This window comes from Anastrepha obliqua, chromosome 5 (assembly GCF_027943255.1).
Source record: "Anastrepha obliqua isolate idAnaObli1 chromosome 5, idAnaObli1_1.0, whole genome shotgun sequence".
Lineage (NCBI taxonomy): Eukaryota > Metazoa > Arthropoda > Insecta > Diptera > Tephritidae > Anastrepha > Anastrepha obliqua.
Window position 1 is genome coordinate 74860621 of NC_072896.1, and position 22338 is coordinate 74882958.

General features: G+C 35.8%; 1 protein-coding gene across 8 annotated transcripts in view; it reads left to right on the top strand.

The window, feature by feature from the left end:
- Window positions 1-16918, top strand: part of LOC129247419 (muscle-specific protein 300 kDa) — a 290571-nt gene extending 273653 nt beyond the window's left edge. For 3 of the 8 annotated variants that reach the window (XM_054886543.1, XM_054886538.1, XM_054886542.1), the window contains 6 exons: window positions 608-3627; window positions 3946-3984; window positions 5493-6119; window positions 10358-10499; window positions 10881-10954; window positions 14293-16918. In XM_054886543.1, the coding sequence (XP_054742518.1) occupies window positions 608-3627; window positions 3946-3984; window positions 5493-6119; window positions 10358-10499; window positions 10881-10954; window positions 14293-14542 (4152 nt within the window). In that variant the 3' untranslated portion in view covers window positions 14543-16918. The remainder of the gene's footprint in view (window positions 1-607; window positions 3628-3945; window positions 3985-5492; window positions 6120-10357; window positions 10500-10880; window positions 10955-14292) is intronic. The other 5 variants (XM_054886545.1, XM_054886546.1, XM_054886540.1 and 2 more) reach the window with 3 other exon arrangements.
- The last annotated feature ends 5420 nt before the right edge of the window (window positions 16919-22338 follow it).

Below are 22338 nucleotides of genomic sequence, written 5' to 3' on the forward strand. Positions count from 1 at the left end.
CACATACCAACACATAAGTGTGAGTGAAAGTGCGCACATCTGTTGTTCGCATTGATTGATTTTGACTTTGAGCGTCTCTGCGGAAGTGTTCTCTTATGTGGTGAAGTCATTATCAAATTATAGGAAGTAAAACATTTTTGCAATTACCTTAAAAGTCGGCAAATTGACTGTTCGAAGGAAGCAATACAAGCCACAAAGTACAATTTGGAAAACAAAAAATCCGTAAAAATTTGCATACCCGTTTGTTGATTGCTAGCTTAGTGAGGGCGACCATCCTATTTGGACGCATGCGAATAGTCTAATGACACTGGGTTGGTTGTTAAATATTCCGCCACAATGTTCGAGTTTGTATTGTAATTGAAGGTAATTGGTATGCAAGTAGCAAGTAACACATAGACCTGCCAATTTAATAATGCAGGTTACGGCAATTACAACAAAAAGTGGCACAAAGAATGTGGCAAATGTGCAAAGTGCCTCTATTCGCAGTCAGTCACCGCCGTGGTTGAGTGCATTTTTCGCTGTCGCTTCAAGCATTTATTTCTACGTTTTATTATTCTTCTTCTTTTAGCTAACATTACAAATAATGTCTCTTGTTCGTTGTTTACAGGACGTTGATCGTCAGGCGCAAGCCACGGTTGCCGGCGTGCCCAGTGAAGAGCAACTAGCAGCATTGCGTTCACACCTGCAGACGCTGGCGCGCACTGAGGAAGAGTTGAAGCAGTTGCGTGAGCGAAATATGGAAAATGCAGTTACAGAGCGTGGCAATGCAACTGAAGATGACAACACCATCATCGAAGTACTAGAGCTGTGGCAGAAGATTTTCCAGGATACCTTCCAGGAGTATCATCGTCTGTCCACCCGTTTGTTGCGCAGCCAGAACAGCGCTGAGGCGTTGAAGTTGTGGCGTCAGTACTTGCAGCATGTGCAGCAATTCCTTGCTTGCAACATACCCGAGGACTACACGAGCCTCAAAGAGCAGCAACATCTCTGTGAGATACATCAGAACCTGCTTATCTCACAACAAAATGTGCTCGCCACGCACACTGAAACCGAGCAACAACTGGAGCCAGCGCTTGCCGAACAATTCAAGCTGCTAACGAATATGCACAACGAAACGTTATCCGGTATTATGCAACGCAACAATGAGTTGGAACGCCGCATGGCAGTTTGGAATGCATATCGTACCGATTTGACTGCACTGCTAGAGTGGTTGAAGGAACGCGAAAAGGAGCGCACGCGTCTACAGCTGCGCTACATACATCTCAAACGCGTGCCCCGCCTCAAGCAGCGGCTGGAAGAGTTACTGCAACAGCTGCCCGTAGGCGAGTCAATGTTGGTAAAGTTGAAAGAGCAGCAGACTGATTTGCTACGTTTCTGTGATGATGCTCTGGCGACCTCCATACGCATGGAACAGTCGAGCGTGGCGCAGCGCATCAATAACTTGAAAGCGGCGCTAGAAACATGGTTCGGTTTTCTGGTTAAAATTTCAAAGTTGGCGAGCTCGTATGATCAACGTGTAGCCCAACTCGATACCGAATTTGAAAACATTCAACAACTGGTGGCCAATACTAACACGTCGTTGCCTACTAGTTCCAATGCCATACAGGATTGCCTGAGCAAACTACGCGCGCAGCAGGTACATCTTTCGACGTTGACACAAGATCTTGAAGGACTCAATGTTATGCAAGAGGAACTCAAGGAGTGCATTAGCCCGCATGACATGAAGGCTATACGTCAAAAGATTTGGTTGCAATGGCAACAACATGCCGATCTCGAATACCAATTGTCAACATTGATCAATACTATAGAGGAGCGTTTGTCATTGCACGGACTCTTCAATACCCGCTACGAGCGTCTGGCTCACTGGCTGACCGGTTTAGAGCATCGCGTTGAACGTGATTCTGATATCTCAGCAATTGGGAACCCCGAAGATGCGGCGCGTCAACTGGACAAACAAATCACCGCCGAGCTGCAGTTGCGCGAGAAGGATCGCGAATGGCTGCTCTCTACAGGACGCGAGTTGATCTCACTCTACACCGACAATTCGCAGAATGCGGATGCGATACGATTCGAAGTGCAAGATAAATCTGATATGCTAATCGATCGTTGGGAGCGCCTGAAGTATCTCAGCAAACAGCGCGCTAATAAGATTGGCGATTTGAAGATGACATTGTTGCGTCTGGAAGAACGCATTGCCTTAATACGAGCCTGGATGTTCGAAGTTGAAACCGAGTTAGACAAGCCGCTCACCTTCGACTCTTACACACCACCAGTGATAGAAGCGAAGCTTAAGGAACACGAGAAAATTCAACGTTCAATTGAGAATCACAGCAGTAACGTAGGTGAAGTGCTGAATTTGGTTGAAATGCTCTTAAACGATGCGGACACTTGGCGCTCGCATGTGAATACCTCGAATTTGGGCGTGTCTGCACAAAATCTCGAGAAGCGCTGGAAAAATGTGTGTCAGCAATCCGCCGAACGCAAACAACGCATACTCACCACATGGAATTTGTTACAGCAACTGATCAAATTCACCACAGAGTACAAGACTTGGCTGAGCAAGCAAGAGTCAGACATTGCTGCCTTCGAACGTGACCTATCGAGTTTATCGAAGGACGATGCATCTGCGCGCCAAAAGGCCGTAGAAGCCAAATTGCGCGAACTGGAGGCACAAGAGGCGCCGCTCAACCAACTGGCGCACACCTACGCCAAGCTGATGATGAGTGCTGGCATAGATCCTGAAAACATACAAAATCTCACCCTGCCAACGAAAGTAATGTTGGCGAAGTGGCGTCAACTCGGTCCACGCTGTCATGCTGTTATTGATGTTATCGACAAGGATGTAAAACTGCGACGCGATTTCGAAAAGGCACAGCAGGACACACTACAGACGCTGACAGACCTACAAAGTGAGCTAGACAAATTGCAGAAGCAACAGCCGAAAACACCGGCTGAAGCGCAAACTGCACTCAAACGTATCGAAAGCCTGGAGGCCAAGCTGACAAAGGCCGGTGAAAAGGTTGAATGCGCCGACCAACTGGCAGCGCAGACCAAAGCCAAGGCGAAACAGGACGAGCTCACGCGTATTATTACGCTTATAACACAGTACACGACAATTTGGCGTGAGTTGCAGACACGCATTGTCACAATCAAAACCGAGTGGACTACAAAGGCCGCTGCAATGGCTACAGGCGTTGCTGGCGCTGCCGCGGAAGCAGTTATTTCAGCAACACGCGTCTCAGAGGCCGATGCAGGCGTACAGGTGGACACTTTGTCACAACGCAAACTACGCAAAGCGCAAATGCAACGCGAAACTTCGATCACGGCCAAGGACGCCTATATTATGGAACTGGAGACAGCGATCAAGGAGTGTCAAACGAATCTCGATGCGCTGCAGCGCACCATTTGCGATAAGACACGCAAACCAGGTCCACAAAAAATGTCGAAACTTATTGGCAACGCGCAATCGTCAACTGAGTTGGTGAAGCACTTGAGCCAGCTATTGTTGAGCGAATGCCAAGCAGACGCCAATGAGGCGCAAGTGGAAACGGTGGCGGAGTTGGCGTTACGTTTCGAAACATTACTGTCACAGTGGAAGACGCGACAGCAGCAAGATCAGAAAGCAAGGTAAGCCAGAGCAGGTGATCGAATAATTTGATTTTTAGTGCTAATTGAGAAAAATATTTGCTTTTTATAATCACATACAAATGTGAATATTAATGTATTAACATTGGTGTTGGGTTCTCATATTGTTATTCTCTGTTTTCTTGTTTATTTATACTCTACACAAAAACACATGTGAAAACTAAAATTATTAAAAAACGAAAACAAAAAAAAAAACGATTAACACACGCCTAAAATCATGCTTCATGCCACGCTCTCAAAACTCAAAACACTATGTGTCAAATTCGCAAACGCATTCACATACATATAAACGTTTAACAGAAGTGCGCTTCCAGCAGCATATAAATTGACCTGTCCACAGTAAGTGCCAGTACACCGTAATTTTGATTGTACATACATGCCTTCTTAAATTTATTTAAATAACACTAGCCTGTATTTATGCGTACATAACACTTTTTAGAAATATTACCATGAGTTTTATTTACACTTACATGTTTTTGAAGGCTATCTGAAATGTGTAGTTTTTGCAATGTAAAGTAATAATTCGAAGATCGCAATGGCACTAAAAGCTCAAACAAGTTTAATTCTTCGAGATCACAAAGTAACATATCGTATTTATTGTGACACTTAATGATAATTTTGATAAAGAAAATGTCTCCAATAGGGTTCCAAGTAGCACAGTGAGTCCAAAAAGTTTTGTAACAGTGAACTTTTGTGCAAAATTGCCATGTTTTTCATGCCAATTTTTTCCTTAATTTTGTATTAAAATATAGTTCACACTACAAGAAAAGCAATATATTTTGAAGTTTCAAACTTTATATAAGATTTAAAAAAATTTTTAATTTTCAACAAAAAACGAAAAGTAAAATTTTTTGTTTCTGGTATGCAGTTTTATGGCCCATTTTATAGCCCGGGATGTAAACTTGATTTTTAATATTCTTTTTTTTTTTTTTTGCTGACGGTCTTGTACAAATTCTTCGCTTGAAGGGAAGGAATTGCAGAGATCATCAGCAGACACTTGTAAAATTAAAAACCAACGAAAATTGTAAGCAAACAGAAACTTACACTTTGTTGCAGTAGAATTAAGTGAGATACGAAATTGAGTAAACACTTCGAAATTCTAATGAATATTCAGAAAAATTTTCGGTTAACTGGACAAAGCTTATTTTTTTATCATTTTTTCCTTGTTTTTTATTTTGTTTTTGCTATTTTGCTATTTTGTTATTTTATATATATTTTTTTTTTGTTATTTTTTGTATTATTATATAAACTATATTTGCATACAAAATTAACGAAAAAAATGTGTCATAAAAACATTTTGAACAACGAAAATTTCAAGCAAACAGAAACTTGCTCTTTGCTGCAGTAGAATTAAATGAGATAGGAAATTGCATTCCAGAAAAAATATGAAATACAGTAAACATTTGGAAATTTCATTTTTCGTTTAGATTTCTGGACAAAGTTTATATTTTATTTCATTTTGTTTTTGTTATTTTTCATTTTTCTTTTTTTTCTTTTATTTTATTATTTTTTGTTAATTTTTGTATATGTTTTTTTGTTATGTTTTTATATATTTTTTATTTTATAAACTATATTGTATTTTCATACAAAATTAACGAAAAAAAACTTTATCGTAAAAACATTTCGAATATTGTGCAAAAAGTCACTGTGCCTAAACTTTTTTGACTGATTTTTGTGTGCCAGCTCATTTGAAGTGTAAATAGAACTCAATCGAACATTTATTAACACGCCGCTTTCAGTATTTAACAAAATTAAAAAATTCTTTAAATTTATTATTTACATACTCATGTATATTACAAAATTCTGATAATAACTCCTTCTCCTTCTACACACCTTCTCCCCAACAGCGAGGTCGGTCGTCTGACATGCCCGCTTTGCACGCAACGCAACTGGCAACAGATCGACAATGATCTATGGCGTCTCGAACAGTGGTTACAATTTGCCGAAGGCACACAAAAGGCACAAACCACACCGCCCTCGAACATTGAACTGCTCGAGGATGTCGTACAAGATCATCGTGAATTCCTACTCGATCTCGAAAGTCACAAATCGATTGTGATGAGTTTGAATGTTGTCGGCGATCATTTGGCTACACACACCTTGGACACAGAAAAGGCGCGTCAATTACGCGATCGTCTTGCAGCCGATAATGAACGCTGGAATTCAGTTTGTATAACAGCTACCAAATGGCAGGGTCTCTTACAGACCGCTCTTATGGGTAACAGCGAGTTCCATCAGATAATCGATGAGTTGTGCGCTTGGCTGCAACAAACCGAACAGAATATTAAATCTTCGGAACCGGTCGATTTGACTGAGGAACGTGGCGTTTTGGAGGCGAAATTCTGCAAATTCAAAGAGTTGCGCTCCGAGCTGGAACGCTGCGAGCCGCGTGTGATGAGTTTACAAGATGCGGCTGATCAACTGTTAAAAACCGTAGACGAGGCGAATGCTGAATCAACGCACACCTATGCAAGGTAAGCGGGCGTATGGGCCAAGCCGCAGGGCGGAACGATTAAAGTAGGGGGTTGTTCGAAACAAAAGTTGTGTAAGAAATTGTGATACGTTTGTAAGTGAGCATAAAATAGTAGTTGTGAGCAAGATATGTATGTATATGTACTCATACGTATATATATATATATGTAAAAAAGAGAATACAAATATTGAAAGAAGGAAGAAGAGTAAAGGGAGCAAGTAACATAATGCAAAATAACTCAAGAAGGTCGCTAAGAATGGGCTGCGATGAAAAACATTACTTTTCTAAAGTAGTTTGGCAGTAGTGAAGATTCTTTATATGTTACTTTGTAGAAATTTTAAAACTAAAAGCAACAAATTCTATTTATTTTACTCAATGTAGTCCTTTTAGTGTAGCAAGCTGTACACAATTTTCGTTTGTAAGCGTTTTATTTTATCCAAACAAGTACTCTATTAATTTAAGTTGTTTGTTAACTTTTAAAACACATCCCTCATCGTGTCTTAGTGCTTTGTTTGACCAAAAAAAATGTATATGTTTGAAATTTTACTAACACTTAATGTAGTTTTCGGCTTTATTTCTAGCTTAACTATCCTAAAAGTTTTTAATAAGAAATATGTTACTACTATCGGGTGTTTTTTTAGCTGCATGAGAACTATCGATAACGATAACTATGATTTGATAACTGAGAATGGCAAACAGTGTTGACGTTTCTTTTCGATAAGGTTAGGAAAGTCATCATGAATCGTTAAATGTCAGATCAACGCTTCCAAACTGGGGAAATTTACTTTGAAAAACAAAAATAATAATAATAGAAAATAAATAAATCTCTTCGCGAAGTTCATAGAACGAAATGTTGAAGAAGACACCGAAATGTCGATTCTTCGTCGTTCTCAACTTGTTGGCCTTTGTCCTTCGACTAGGTAAAACATTTTACGTAAGAATCTTGGCTTAGGTGCCTGTAAAATATAGTTCGTGCAAGAATTGAAGCCGAATGACCATCGTTTGCGTCGCATTCTTGCTGATTGGTTTCAGTTAGATTTATTATTCAGATTTATTGTAGTCAAAAATTGGACTGATCGAATAAACCATTTAACTTGTGGCCGTGGCGGACATATACCGGATATGATATTCAAAAAATAAATGCCATGAATCTATCTATCAGATTAAAATAAAAAAATTCATTCCAATAATATTTCGGTTTTGTATTAACATTTTAAGTTCTCAAGCTCTTGAAAAACACCCTCTATATAATGTTTCGATACAATTAACTTTAGTGTACACACACATTTAGGGACTCACAAGTTGTCATAAAAAGTTATGACGTCATAAAACCATAAAATTTATTATAAAATTACATACTTAGTTCAAAATCTTCGTTGTAGACTTGCAAAAAAGGGAACTAAAATCTACAACTCTGAGTGCTAGTTATGTGCTCGAAGCGTTTTAACGGCTCAGCTGATTTCAGTGCTTCTAGCTCTGCTGGCGTAGCTTATTAGGCGCCAAGTTAGTCTCTTTGCTTTCGCGTGAAGTAACGCAAATAATTAAAAAAAAGAAAACAACAACAAAATTGTGCTTCTATGCTATGTACTGCGAAAAGTTCTGGTGCTGGTTTAACTTAGAAGCCGATTTAGTACAACAAATTTCAAGGCATGGTTTTTTAAGACTTTACGTTGTGACTATTAGCCAGGCGGCCAAAAATATGTTCTTAAAAACGTATTTACAGCGCTTAAAATATGTTATTAAATTCGAAATATGTGATATAAAATGTTTTTAAAATCCTTATAAGCCTCAAGATATGCTCTTAAATTTTATATACAGGCCGATAGCGCCAGCTGCTAGTTGCCTTACTGCTGTAATGCAATTATTTATAATTATATTTTATATAAATAAATAAATTTCATATACAGTGCATTTAATAACTATATCACCGGGACTTATTGAGAAGATTTGACGATTGATTCGTTTCTTATAATTTTTATAATGAAAATATGGTTATTTCTCCTTCAAAAACCACATAAATCCAAATAATGTAGCTATGATATTTTGCACTGAACGCAAAACACAATAATTTCTAATATAACTCATATTTAAATAGACTTTGCGTTTAACAGGCTTTCTCACCTTGTTTTAAAATATTTTAATACCCTCCAAATATTTAATTTTTATATTTTTGTTTCTTTGAGCTGAAGGCTGGTTTAATAATCAAATAAATTTGTTGATATTTTTACCTCACTTAGAAGACATCGTCAGATACTCTTGGCTGTGGCTGGTCGATTCGGACAGAATTTTCATCCACAAATTTTCGTTCACAAGGAGTCTTTTATTTTCACAAGCAAGTCGTCAGTCATGGAAATGCTTTTATTTAACTTTGTTAAAAGCTTTCTTATTTTTCAAGAAAGAATTTGGTAGCATAAATTTTCGTTCTCAGCATTGAAGCTTTCATGCTCATAAGGCAACTTTTATTTTCACAAAGAAGCTTTCAGTTATGAAAGCTGCTTTTAGTTAACTTTATCAAAAGCTTTCTTATTTTTCAAGAAAGTACATATATTTTTAATTTCAAGCGATTTAGCTTCCTGAAAAGGACTTTTAGTTGTGAAATGTGCGTTTATTAAAATTCAAAACCCTTTATTAATACCATTGAAACTTGAACAACCACTGTTTTGTTAAAAGATTTTTGTCATGGTTTTATTTTCCAAAACGTCTCCTCTCCTCAAGTGCATAAATGAAAATAAATGAGAAATAACAAAGAAAAAACAAGAATTTTTATTATTTCATGTACTTAAAAACCATATTTTTTTAATCTTAGAATATACATCGCTATAATATGCTACAACTATGTATGTACACCTCATTTAAGCATACAGGGTTAGTATTAAGACCTCTCGGAAGTAGCGCAAAATTAATCATTGTTGAATAACATTTTTCCTAAATAAAAAAAATTATTTTGAGTATGGAAATCTTTATGTTGGTTTTTACGAGCTCCATTGTATACTGTTCTGTTTGTATACTGCAGGTGTCTAGTTCACAAGTGTGAAGCATCTTAAAAAAATTGTAAATCTTCCTATAGGGTGATTAATTTTGCGCCGCCTAGTATTTTTTTACAAATATTCAGCAAAGTGTGTTGGAGTGCAAAAATACGCAAAATAAAGCAGTGTAAAATTAATTTTTTTAAATTTTTGGAACTTAGTTTTTTCTTAGAAGACGAAAATAATAAAAAAGAAAAAAATAAGCGAATAAAAATCTTAAATTAACTTTCAAAAGTAGACAAAAAAATTATTCGATGCTGAAAATCTTTGTAAAAAGATATTTAAAGTTATTTATATTTTATATTCAGTATTACCTGCTTCAATCTGTGGACTTTGTACAAAATAACTTACAATTATTCGATTTGAGCAGTTTTTGATTTCATGAATTTCAATAACTTCCAAGCTTTTATTAAAAATTTAATTGAAATAATTTTTTTTTTGTTTTTAATGGAGCTTTAAAATACAGTTTTAAGTGATTTTATAAAAGTTTCGCCAAAATTTACTGCTTAATAGACAAAAAGTTCAGAGTTTTTAATTCGAAACTTTTTAAAATGCAGCTATGAATAAATTATGTACAAAAATTTTCACAAAAATGTACTGCTTAACAGCCAAAAAGTGTTGAAAGTTTTTTAATTCAAAGTCCACAAAATTGATTTCCTGCTTCTCATATTTGCATTACTTTTGAGCTTTTACAGCTACTATTTCCATTGCACTCGGGGTTTAGAAATTTTCCAAAAAAAATTTAAATAATTGCACAATTAGTTGCTCAAAGTTTGTTTAACTCATAAAAAATTTAAGTCAAAAACTGTCTTCATATCTTGTCAGTATATTCTTAATCCCACACACATATTTATTTACATATATATATTTATAACTGGTATATAACTCAACCTATTTTACACACTTACATACATAGCTTTTGCCATTCCATTTTAATATTTACTCTATTACCGTATTACTCTTTGATTCTCTTTACCTTATATATTTTTGTTAAAAAGAAAATACTATATATTTTTTGCTTAACAAAAGCACCAAATTTTCCGAAACAAAATTGGAATGAACGCTTTCTTGTTGTTCTTGTTGGCGTTCTTTTGGTTGCGTATTTGGTTTTTTGCACTTTTTTGTTTAAACTCGAAACTTTTCGTCCGCCCATTCTAACACTTCATCCAATTGAATATCTCCTAAGTTCACTAACATTCGCATTAAATCGAAGAACCCTTTCCAGATTGACTGATCTGCGGCTGCGTTTGCAATCGTTGCGACGCCTCTCCGGCATCTATATTGTTAAGTTGGGCGCTGTGCTGGGCTATGATGGCGACAATATGGGCGTGTCACTGCATATGCTGTCGAATGAGGTAAGCTAAATGGGATGGGAAAAGAAAAATCAAATGAAATTTCTTCAAATTTAATTTGTGGGAAACAATTTATTTGTAAATAAAAAAATTTTAATCAAAAATGTGATTTTTTCTTAAGCACCTGTGACCAAATTGGATGCTAAATTAAAAAAAAATTGAAAAAAGTTAAAAGTTTATTTAAATTGATTCATAGTAAATAAAAAAAAATTTGGAAACTTAAAAAAATATCTACTATAAAATTTAGTTAAAGAGATGCTTATAAAATAGTGACTAGTCGTCTTTGATATTTAATTTTTTTACTACATGTATTCGTTTGATATTAATTTATTTGTTTTATTTTTCGTTTCCATTTTTTCGTTTTGTGATTTTATTGCAATACAGCTTTTGGATCAAACTACATTACCCTCTACATCTTCTTCTATGCAGGCCGCCGCACCGTACACTGATAATGCAAAGTAAATATTATTAGATTGTAAAAATAGTTTTTATAAGTTTTTAGAAGCATTTTATTCTTTCTAAACATTTTTTCTTAAACATTCTTTTCACTTTAGTTGAAATAGTGGCCTAAGAGTTTATCATTTCAATCGAATTTATTAGTAGCAGATTTATCAGTGCATGTCTCAATTATTTACAAGTATTTTTGAAATAGCAAAGTCGTTGGGGCCACGTCAACTGGCCATCTCATAATTTATTCGTTTCTTAGTTCTACATATAAGTTCTCATTATTATTGTATTTTACTTACTTTTGTGTGCGTTTTTGATGATTAGTACATGCACAGCTGCACTCTACGTTCATTTGCTTGCGTGCCACTAGACGCAGGGCTAAGTGTTAAAAAATCTTGATGTCGAATTATGAAGAATAATGAGTGTGTAACGGATTTTTTTAATGGGGACAATTTTGTAATAAATGAAAAAAATGATCTCGAGTGATGGAAATCCTTATTTTGTCCATTAAGCGCTCCAGTGCTTGTCTGTTTGTATACCGCAGCTCTTTAGCTCACAAGTGTGAAATATGATTGACGTAGGACGCCTTTTGCGAAAATTATAAATCTTCCGATAGGGTGATTAATTTTGCAACACCTGGTAGAATGATGAAAATAGTTTTTCTTGCAGTAATCGCCCACTACAGGTAATAATAAAGCTTATAAAAGTATACGTGATTCGAAAATGGCTTAAAACTTTAGGAACATCTATTTGGATTAAAAAGGAAAATAAGATAAATATAATAACAATAAATAAATAAATAAAATTAAAAAAAAAAATAAACCGATGATGATTTTCATGACAATTTTCAGATGAAAAAAAGATAAAAAATTAAATAAAAAATAAGTTAAAAAAAAAAAAAATAAAACATAAAACATAAGAGGTCAAACGCGGCATGCATACTTTGTTGTTTTTTAAAACATACGCCATTACATACGCATACATTAGTATGGGCCAAAAAACAATGTGTTTTCTTGATGCTGCATCCCTAAAGTTCTAAGATAAAAATAATGAGACACATATCTTTTTATTTTATCATCGTCATCAATTCCTAGAGTTTCAAGTTGGAGCATAAAACAAAATTAAAAAAAAAAATAAAAAAAAAAAACAAACAAATAAATAAATATAAAAATTATTTTTTTTTTTAAATAAATATAAAAATAAATATTTTCTTTTTAAATATAAAAATTATTTTTTTTAAATATACATATTATTTTTGTTTTAAATAAATATTTAAAAAAAATATATAAAAGTAAATATTTAAATAATATAATTATTTAAAAGTTAATATTTTATCAATTAAATATAAAAGTAAATATTTTTTGTTTTACATTTTTTTTAATTGGGAAAACTTTCTGCGCCCCTATAAGAATAGTTAAATATATTTTTTGTTCAGTAAAGCATAGGGTTTGACTTTTTAGACATTTTTATTTAATTTTCAGACACATTTGTGAATTCAAATTAAAAGTTTATATTTATTTTAAATTTAGGAAAAGTGCATTATTTCCATGGAAATTCAATGACCATTTTCAAGGTGTTGACCGCACGGGCAAATATTAAATAAAAAATTACCACAAATCAGCATAGAGTGGGCGTCCAGCATACAAAAATTTTTATTTGGGCCAATCTGGAATATATATGTATGTATGATATATTAGGGCAGGCCAGTTTTTTTTTCGACTTCATTCCTCACATGCTTGGATTCTTAAAAAGGGTTAAGGAAAAAAAGAGTCAATTGGAGCATATCTCAAAAGTAAATCTTCTTAGGATAATCTTTTGAGGCGCCTCCAGAATTTCAAAATTTTCGGAAAATAAACCAAATTTTACGATGCTACTAGGCCTCTTCGATTCGCCAAGCGTTAGCAAGTGACGAATAGATGCAGCAAGTGGTATAAATAAACATATATTGGTAGCGCTAGAAAAGAGCTTCCAAAAATTACATGTGTTTCGAAGCACTTAATGGTTATTAATAAGACCACAATTGTACAGCTAAACATCTGATGCTTCAACTCGTTACTTGTGATGTACAAGCTCTGTCAACACCGTTTGTTTTCGTGCTCTTCTCAATGTTGTTGTTGACTTTAGACTAGAAACTAACAATTGCAAGGTGTGTGAAGACGACGGGAACACCAAAAGAGAATTCGCAATGTTGAAGCAACAAAAGTCTCCCTGTATGAATGAGGTCTAATGCAGCTCTTTTTAAAAAGAGTTGGGAGCATTGAAAATAGTGAATCATATCAGTTTTATGATTTTTTTTCGCCAGCGGCGACTCTTCCTCGATAACTTTAGGCATCTTCCTTTCGTCAAACATTAACAGGAGGCGAATAGGTGAAGCAACTGGTATAAATGAACAACAAATTGGCAATGCTGGAACAGAGCTGCTTTAAATTCCATGTGTTTGTAAAAATTTAGTTATACGAGTTTAATGAGGTATAACCATACTCGTTAGCGGCGAATCTTACTCGATAACTTTGTTGTTGCTTTCGCATGCAAATTTTTCTTCAAGTTAATCGAGCACAGAGATAGCGAGCGGGCAAATTGCGAATAGAAAAGGCCTTTTGTAGTTGCTTTCACATGTAAATTTTTCATCAAGTGAGCAGAGCCCAGAGATTGCGAGCGGATAAGTGGAACCTATTGTAATATAAAAACCAATAACATTGTCATTGAGGATACAAATCAGGGTGAATCTTGTAAAGAAGGGAACCGGTAAATCAGCTGATTTGTTTTTTTTTTTCTTTCACCGTGTCCTTGTAGCTGCCAGCACAGAATGAAACAAGGCGAAACCCTGCATTGTTTTCGATTTTGCCAAAACTTTGGCGAGTCAATCAAACGTACAAAATATTGTTATTGGTCTGGTGTCACCACCTTGACACAAATCTTGAAATTAATATAAATTTTTTTTACAAATCTTCAAAAAAATTTTCAAATATTTTTTTTTTTTTGTATTTTTTATAAAGGTTTGCATAACAATAAAATTATTATACAAACTAAAAGTAGTTCAGTAGTTTTCAAATATTATTTTTCCTCAGTTGCCTGCATTGCCTTATAGATAATCCAGCCCTGGTCATAAGTAAATGTGTAGTTTATTTTTTTAAATTGATCTTCAATTACCATATAAGAGATCGATATCAAGATTTTTGCACGCTTAGTTCAAATGCCTTCTTCTGAGCCTGTATTTCTACTTATTTTCATAAGTTATAATTTTAGACTTAACATTTTTTTTATTACAAATTACTTGACTTACTATTAGCAAGAATTTTTTGTTAACACTTTCTCTTTCTCTCTCTGTCTTTCTCCCTCTAACGTATAGCGGCACCACCGGCATCGCTGCCGATGCTGTCGATGGCGATGCCATCAACACCACCGTACTTGCGCGCGGTGCGCGCTTCCTCGGACGGGTTGCACGTGCCTCGTTGCCCATACAAGCGCTCATGTTGCTATTGTTGGGTGTTGCCACGCTTGTGCCCCACGGTGAAGACTATACCTGCATGTTCTCAAATTCGTTTGCGCGTAGCTTAGAGCCGATGTTGACATACCCGAATGGACCGCCACCAACATAGTAGTGGGTGGTTGAAGGAAACGATAACAAATACAAAAACAAAAACAGTGGACAATTAACTAAAAGTTAAAACGAACAAACACAGTAGTATATAAGAAAAAAGAAAAACGAATAAGAAGAAAAATTAAATTTGTATATGAAAACGAGCTATGTATGTAAAAAGAAATATGTCTGTGCACTAGTAAGTAATGGGTTTGCGGCAAACCAGTTGCAGTTGCAGATAAAGTAAAAACAAAAAGCTAAGAAAAAAGTCACAGTAGTTGTACGCTTGCGTAAAATTGTAAAGAGTTGATGTTAGTGATGAAATTGTATTAGAAACGAAATAAGCGAAAAGTATTGTATAACCTGCATACACACATACACACACATATGCCTTGCTTGTAATTGTACAATAATTTGAGAAGAAATATTCATTTGTATAGAACTTTCAATTGTACTTAGTGCATTTTGTAAAATTGATAGGCGCGTGTGCACTTGCCGGTGTTTCCTCAGTAGTTGTGTACATTTGATAGACATTAGATAGCGCTTTGGAATATTTGAAGAAACGAAAACAGAAACAAAAAAAAAAAACAAATATTAGGAAAAACAATGTTTATGAAACCACTAAACAAATAACGGAAAATCTTAATAATTAAATTAAAAGAAGAGGGCAAAGTGAGTGCTCCAGTGAACTGCTCTGGAGGCGCTCAAAGCGATGCTTGAAAATCGGTTTACTCATTCAATACCCACACATACATAAATGAACGATATGTATGAGAGCGAAAGGAAAACGTAAAAAGTATCAACGTACTTTATGTGACAATTTAGCGTGTAAGAACAAAAAAGCAAAAAACAAAAACAAAAAAAAAAAAAAACAATTTACGAACGCACATATACCTATACGAAAAATTATAGCAAAACAAATAAATTTTTGATATTTTCAGTACACGAACAAGAGAATTAATGAAAGTAGTTATTACACAGCTGGCAACACATTTTTGTGCTCTGCCATTTGCTGAGCGAATTTCGTGGAACATTTTTGCTTGGCGCATTGCATAGCACAAAAAAGGGGAAGAAAAGCAGCAAAATATACCAACAAGCGGCAACAAATACATGTAGAAAACCGAAATCCTTACGCATGCAAGAACCATCAAAAAAACAAAACTCTCCAAAAACCAAAATTTTCGAAAAGCCACAGCCACATAAAGAAAATTGAACGAACGTTTTTTTTTTTAAACGTAAATTTCATGACCCAATAAATTGAAAAATGCGAAATGCTCATATTTTTACGTGACCTCATCTCCCAAATTTAGGGGTTGCGTTAAAAATCAGTGCATTTGCGCATTTTACACAAAAACTGCCACTGTTGCGTTGCCATTTTGAACAGACACACACGCACACAAATCTCTCCAATGTTGTTTGTTGTTTTTCAAAATGACCTACCGCAACGTTGGCTCACCACGTACTGAGTAGCGAAAAATTTCGCTAATCCAAAACATTCCCAAACAGGCATTACCATAGTTTTTTCTTCTTCATTTTGGAACGAGAAGCTTAATTTATTTTCTCTAAGAAAAGTAGTAATAGTTGCAAAAAACGTCTCGATGTCGTCGCTGTTGGTAATTTGACTTTGCTGTATATTTTCTTTTGTTGTTGTGCAGTTGTTGATAACTCATTCAAACGCAAAGTAGCAAGTGTCCTAAGCTGGTGCTAAACCAAAATTCATAAACAAAGTCCGTTTTGCAAACAAAGCAGCGGAATTATGCTGAAAAGCAACACGAACGATATGGAATTCATATTTTGGTTTAATTAAATGCAAAAAAGTTAAATGTGAAATTAAAGAAAAAATTAAAAAAAAAAAAAACAATGGAGGAAAAAAGTTTTAAAAATATCGAAAATCTGCACATGCACTTTAGCGTATGTGTAACATTTTTGTTTTGCCAGAATCCATCCAATTTAGGTTCTACTATAAGCAAACCTTGTATGTATTCTATTTTTTTTTTTTATTTATTAAATGTTTGTTTTTTTCTTTTGAATAAATTTACGCTTCGTCTATGCTTTTTCTATGTGTACCTAAAACGCAATATGCAAAGTTATCGTTATAAACAACTACCTATAACTACAATTAAATCATTTCACTATGAATTTACATGCACACATATATAACGATGTAAAAAATTATGATATTATTGATAATTGTTTAATTGCTTATTGCTTTGTTACTTTCTTCATAGATTTATACACTCACACATGTAACAAATGTTTGCCTTTATTGTAAAAAAGAAAATGATTTTTTTAACGCTAAGTGATCGAAAGTGACCACTACTAAAAAACAAAGATAAAAACAAAAACGAAAAAACTACAAAATACACAAACTGAAAAATACTAAAAAACAAAAACGTTTGAAATAAAAACGCAGTTTTGAGTTGTCAATTTTAAGGAAAAATCAAAATTACTATATAATTTTGCATTAAGCAGCAATGTTTTGTGAATTTTGTTTAGGTTAACTTATTTAAGTAATATTTGTTTTTCACTTACTCGTATCTATAAATGCATCTACATATGCATACGTACATATATTACACTTTTATTATTATTATTACTATTATGTTATGAATATATCACCTTTGCAAAAATATAAAAATAAAATTTAAAAAATATTAATAATGGTTTATATATTAAATGTCGCGTGTTTTACTTGAAAATACTCGGGGGACCGAAAAGTGTTGTCGTTTCTATGCATTGCAATGCTTTTTACCACCGTTTATGAGTTCATTGCGTAGTTGAAAATCGTGCCAGAAATATTTCAAAGTTAAAGTGACTTGTTTAGTTGTGAAAACTTAGATTTTAAATTTCGCCTGAGATACCAGCAGAGATTCATATCCGCCATTGTATAGGGTGGGACATGTAAAATTTGCTTTTTGAATCGGCTATAAAAAAAAACTAATCAATATTTTTTCAAACTTTTTTTTTTTTGATTTTGAAGATTGAACATTGTCATTTATGAATGACAGTAGGCCATTCGATCAACCCAATTTTTAAGCACATTTTCGATTGTTTGGGCTCCAATTTCATGAATGGCTATATCGATTTCGTGTTTTAAAGCATCAATCGCCTCTGGATGGTTCGCATAGCATTTGTTCTTAACGGCTCCCCACAAAAAATAGTCCAACGGGCTTAAATCACAGCTCCGAGGCGGCCAATTGATATCGGAATTCAAAAACGGTAGCCAAAAGTTCGAGTGTAACTTTGGCAGTGTGACAAGTTGCACCGTCCTGTTGAAACCAAATGTCGTCCATGTCATCCTCTTCAATTTTTGGAAACAAAAACTCGTTGAGAATGTCACGGTAACGCTCGCCATTTACTGCAACCGCGGAAGAAGAAGAAGACTCACCACTTTGGAAATAGGTTTTCAATATTTCCCAATTTTGTTCAAGCGTATAGCGTCCCATTTCGTAAATGTCAAACCTTTAAGTAAATTATGAACACAATTGACATGCCATTTGTGTTACCATTCTCAAAAAAATAGGTGGTTCAAAAAGCAAACGCTATATGGCCCACCCTGTATGTTTTCGGAGTCCCACAAGGCTAGAAATACAACAATTGCTACTAACAACATTGTCGATATTTGCCCAAGTGACTTAGATATTCGGAAATGCCAAAGGATGTTTAGTAAGTTCAAATCCGATAAATTCGATCTTCTTCGATCGACTAACATTGATCAGGAAAATAATCAGAACAACTTTAGACAAAGACGTATTAGGGGCGAAAGTGGAAGCAAGTCCGTGTCGAACAATCGAGGAACTGTCAAATACTCTTAACCAAACTCGGTCGACCATCCACAAACATTTGCCACAAATTGGTGGAACAAACAACAGGTGTTTGAATTCCGCATAATCTGTCTGAAAAAAAAAAACAGAGCTATCAGATTCACGGCATGCAACTTATTGCTTCAACGGTACAATATATTTAGAATCGTTTTGTGAGTGCTTGGTCACTTCAGGTTAAAATTGGGTTCTGTATGATAATCCGCAAAAGGCGGAACCGCCAGGACTCTTAAGCCAAGTTTACGTCCGAAAAAGGCGCTTTGTGTGTTTGATGGCATATTCGTAGAATTGTCCATTTTCAAGTGTTAAAACCTAGGACCATTGTCAGCACAAATCATAACAAAAGGAGAGGTGTTAAAAATATTAAATTTGGCAAAAAATAATAAATCCGTCGGTCCGGATGAAATTCCAGCTGAATTATATAAACTTGTAGATGAGGAAAATATAGGAATTACGTTTCAAATATTTAATAAAATTTATGATTATGGTGTGTATCCAAAGGCATGGCTGCAGTCGACCTTCGTAAAAAATCAGGAGCTAACAAATGCGCTAATTATCGGCACATTAATTTAATGAGTCATGACTTGAAAATATTATATAATATTTCTTAAAATCCTTCACAGACGTTTATTTACGAAATGTGAACAATCAATGGGTTGTAAGCAGTTTAGATTCAAACAAGCTATGGGAACGCGCGAAGCGTTGTTCAGCCTTCAGGCCTAATACAAACCTGTTAAGACGTCCACAAAGATATTTCTATATGCTTCTTTCACTATGAAAGGCTTTTGATAAGGTACTGCACACAAAACTATTTGACCTTTTAAGGCCTACCAAATGATGGTAGGGGACACCTATTGGCAGAGCAGATAGCCGATTCGACATTCAGCACCGTAAACGACGACGCCCCCACTAGGGTAATGGGCAATTGCAGCAGCTTGTCTGACATCACAATTGCTGGCGCAGGTCTGATAAATAGCATAATCTGGCGACCTATGCTATCGCTTGCATCAGACCCCTTGCCCATTATCATCTCGATCGAGAAACCTGCCGACTTTGTTTCCGCGGATCACCGGTCATATATCAACTGATGCTTTCCATTTCAATTCAACCGGGCTATTCGGGTCATGTTCTTCGATTTCGATGTAACTCAAATATGTTGCTCTCTGGTCAAAATAATGAGACACGTATTTTTTTGTTCGCCCGAAAAAATTTTTTTTCAAGAGTTATCGGCAATTTTGTTTTTCGGCTCAAACTCGATTTTTTTTAATTATATTATATAAGAAAAATTTTTTTTAAATGCCCATAACTTAGTCAAAAATGAACCGATTTTAATAATTCTGGGTTCAAAATGATCGTAATTACTTACACGAGCGACTTCATGTAGAAACAATTGCAAAAAAGTAGTCGAAAATTTTTTATTTAGCAAAAACGAAAAAAAATTGAAATTTTTTCGAAATTCAATATTTCAAAAAATGTATATTTTTTTCTTTTATAACTTTTTCTAAATCAAGAGGACACCTCAAACTTCAATTAAGCTGAATGTCCAGTAGCTAAAATGAGTTGTTTTTGAGTAATGAATTTTTGAGTAAAAAACCTGTTTCGCACTTTTTGTTTTTTGCAAAAAAAAAATTTTCAACTACTTTTTTTCAACTGTTTCTACATGAAATCGCTCGTGTAAGTAATGACGATCATTTTGAACCCAAAATTATTAATTATTAAAAATTAAAATTATTAATTATTTGGAAAAAGTTATAAAAAAATACACTTTTTGAAATATTGAATTTCGAAAAAAATTCAATTTTTTTTCTTTTTTGCTAAATAAAAAATTTTCAACTACTTTTTTGCAATTGTTTCTACATGAAGTCGCTCGTGTAAGTAATTACGATCATTTTGAACCCAGAATTATTAAAATCGGTTCATTTTTGACTAAGTTATGGGCATTTAAAAAAAATGTTTCTTATATAATTAAAAAAAATCGGGTTTGAGCCGAAAAACAAAATTGCCGATAAATCTTGAAAAAAAAATTTTTCGGGCGAACAAAAAAATACGTGTCTCATTATTTTGACCAGAGAGCAACATATTTAAGTTACATCGAAATCGAAGAACATGACCCGAATACCCCGGTTGAATTGAAATGGAAAGCATCAACTTTACTAAAGCTGATTGGACTAGATTCGCGGTATTTACTGAAAACACCTTCGCCGCTCTCCGCATTCCCACCGATGTGCACGCAAGGATCCGGGACATACGTCCCAATTTCCCAGCTGAAGCAGTGATCTCCTACGCCAGACCGATCCCGGGGATCCTCGGATAAAGGATCTCAATTCGGCAACTGGTAACCCAATATAAGCGAAATACCTCACCCCAGCCTCACACCAGCATGGTTTCCGAAGTGTGCATAGCACCACCACGGCACTCACCGTCATTAGCACCCGCGGACTAAACCAAAACCACCCCTGTGAGAGGACTGTCCTAGTAGCGTCGACAGTCGACACTCCCACCAGGGCTGAAGAGATGGACTGCGAACTACCTGAGTGTTCGTCATTCGTCGGTGATATTTCGAGACCAAACATCCAAACAGAGGAATATAAAGCAAGGAGTGCTGCAGGGTGATGTCCTTTCACCCTTGCTTTTCAATTTCTGCCATATATCTCGAAACTCCCCCAACCACCAGAGGGAGTCTAACTGGTCTCCTACGCCGACGACTGCACGATAATGGCGTCGGGCAACGACATTGATGGCCTATGCTACAAGGTAAACGACTACCTCGCCTGCCTTTCTCGCTTCTTCACTGCGAGGAACTTACAACTTTCCCCCACTAAATCCACGGCGACCTGGACAAAGAAGGTTAAGCTGCAACTTAAGGTAAAAATCGACAATTAACAACCTCAAAATATTGGGAGTTACCTTTAACAGCTTGCTCTCCTTCTCACCTATACAACCGCTATTGCAACTAAAGTACAGAATCGCAACAACGTCCTCAAGTCGCTTACCGGCAGCACTTAGGGCAAAGACAAGGAAATGTTACTGTCAACTTTCAAGGCAATAGGCCGACCGGTTCTAAACTATGCTGCGCCTGTCTGGTCGCCTCGAACCAGTGATTCGCAGTGGACGAAGCTTCAGACCTACCAAAATACTGCCATAAGGACCGCGACAGGATGTCTCATGATGTCCCCGATACAACACCTACACGACGAGGCCCATATGCTGCCTGTGAAGGAGCATAACAAACTGCTCAGCAAGCAATTTCTGCTAGGGTGTTACCGTAGGCCTCACCCATGAAGACCTATGCTTGAGCCTGAGCCACCTCCCAGGCACGTCAGCTACTAGATCGGACAGTGTACCGACAGACCATAAACGGCATTCATGGGGAGACCATTACCACCTTCCTAAGCTCCCGAACCCTGAATGCCGTTATCGGAGTCCAACAACCACCTATCGCAGACGAAGAGCTCCAACTTTCCCGAGAGTCCCGCGCAACCTTGGCACAATTACGTTCTAAATACTGTAACAGGTTAAGCTTCTACTTATCCAGGATCGACCCCGACCTACTAAACATATGTCCGGCATGTGAAGGCACCCCGCGCGACACTAACCACATTTTCACATGTCCCATCAAACCCACTCATCTAACACCCCTCTCCCTCTGGACCCAACCTGTCGAAACAGCTAGTTTCCTGGGCCTACCGTTAGATGAGCTAGACGAAGTCGACCGGTGATTACACTACATTGACAGGGCAAAGTTACTGCTACAACAACAACAACAACCTTTTAAGGCAAATGGACATTGATGAAAAAGATTATAAATAGAAAAGGCGTTATTTTGCAACACGATAATGCAATACCGCACTGCGCAAGAACAACGCTGGTAAAAACTGATGGAATGGGGTGGGAGGTACTACCTCACCCACTGTACTCGTCCGACATTGCGCTATCGGATTTTCATTTACTGAAAAGCCAACTGATTTTTATTGATCCGGCATTGGAAATTTGC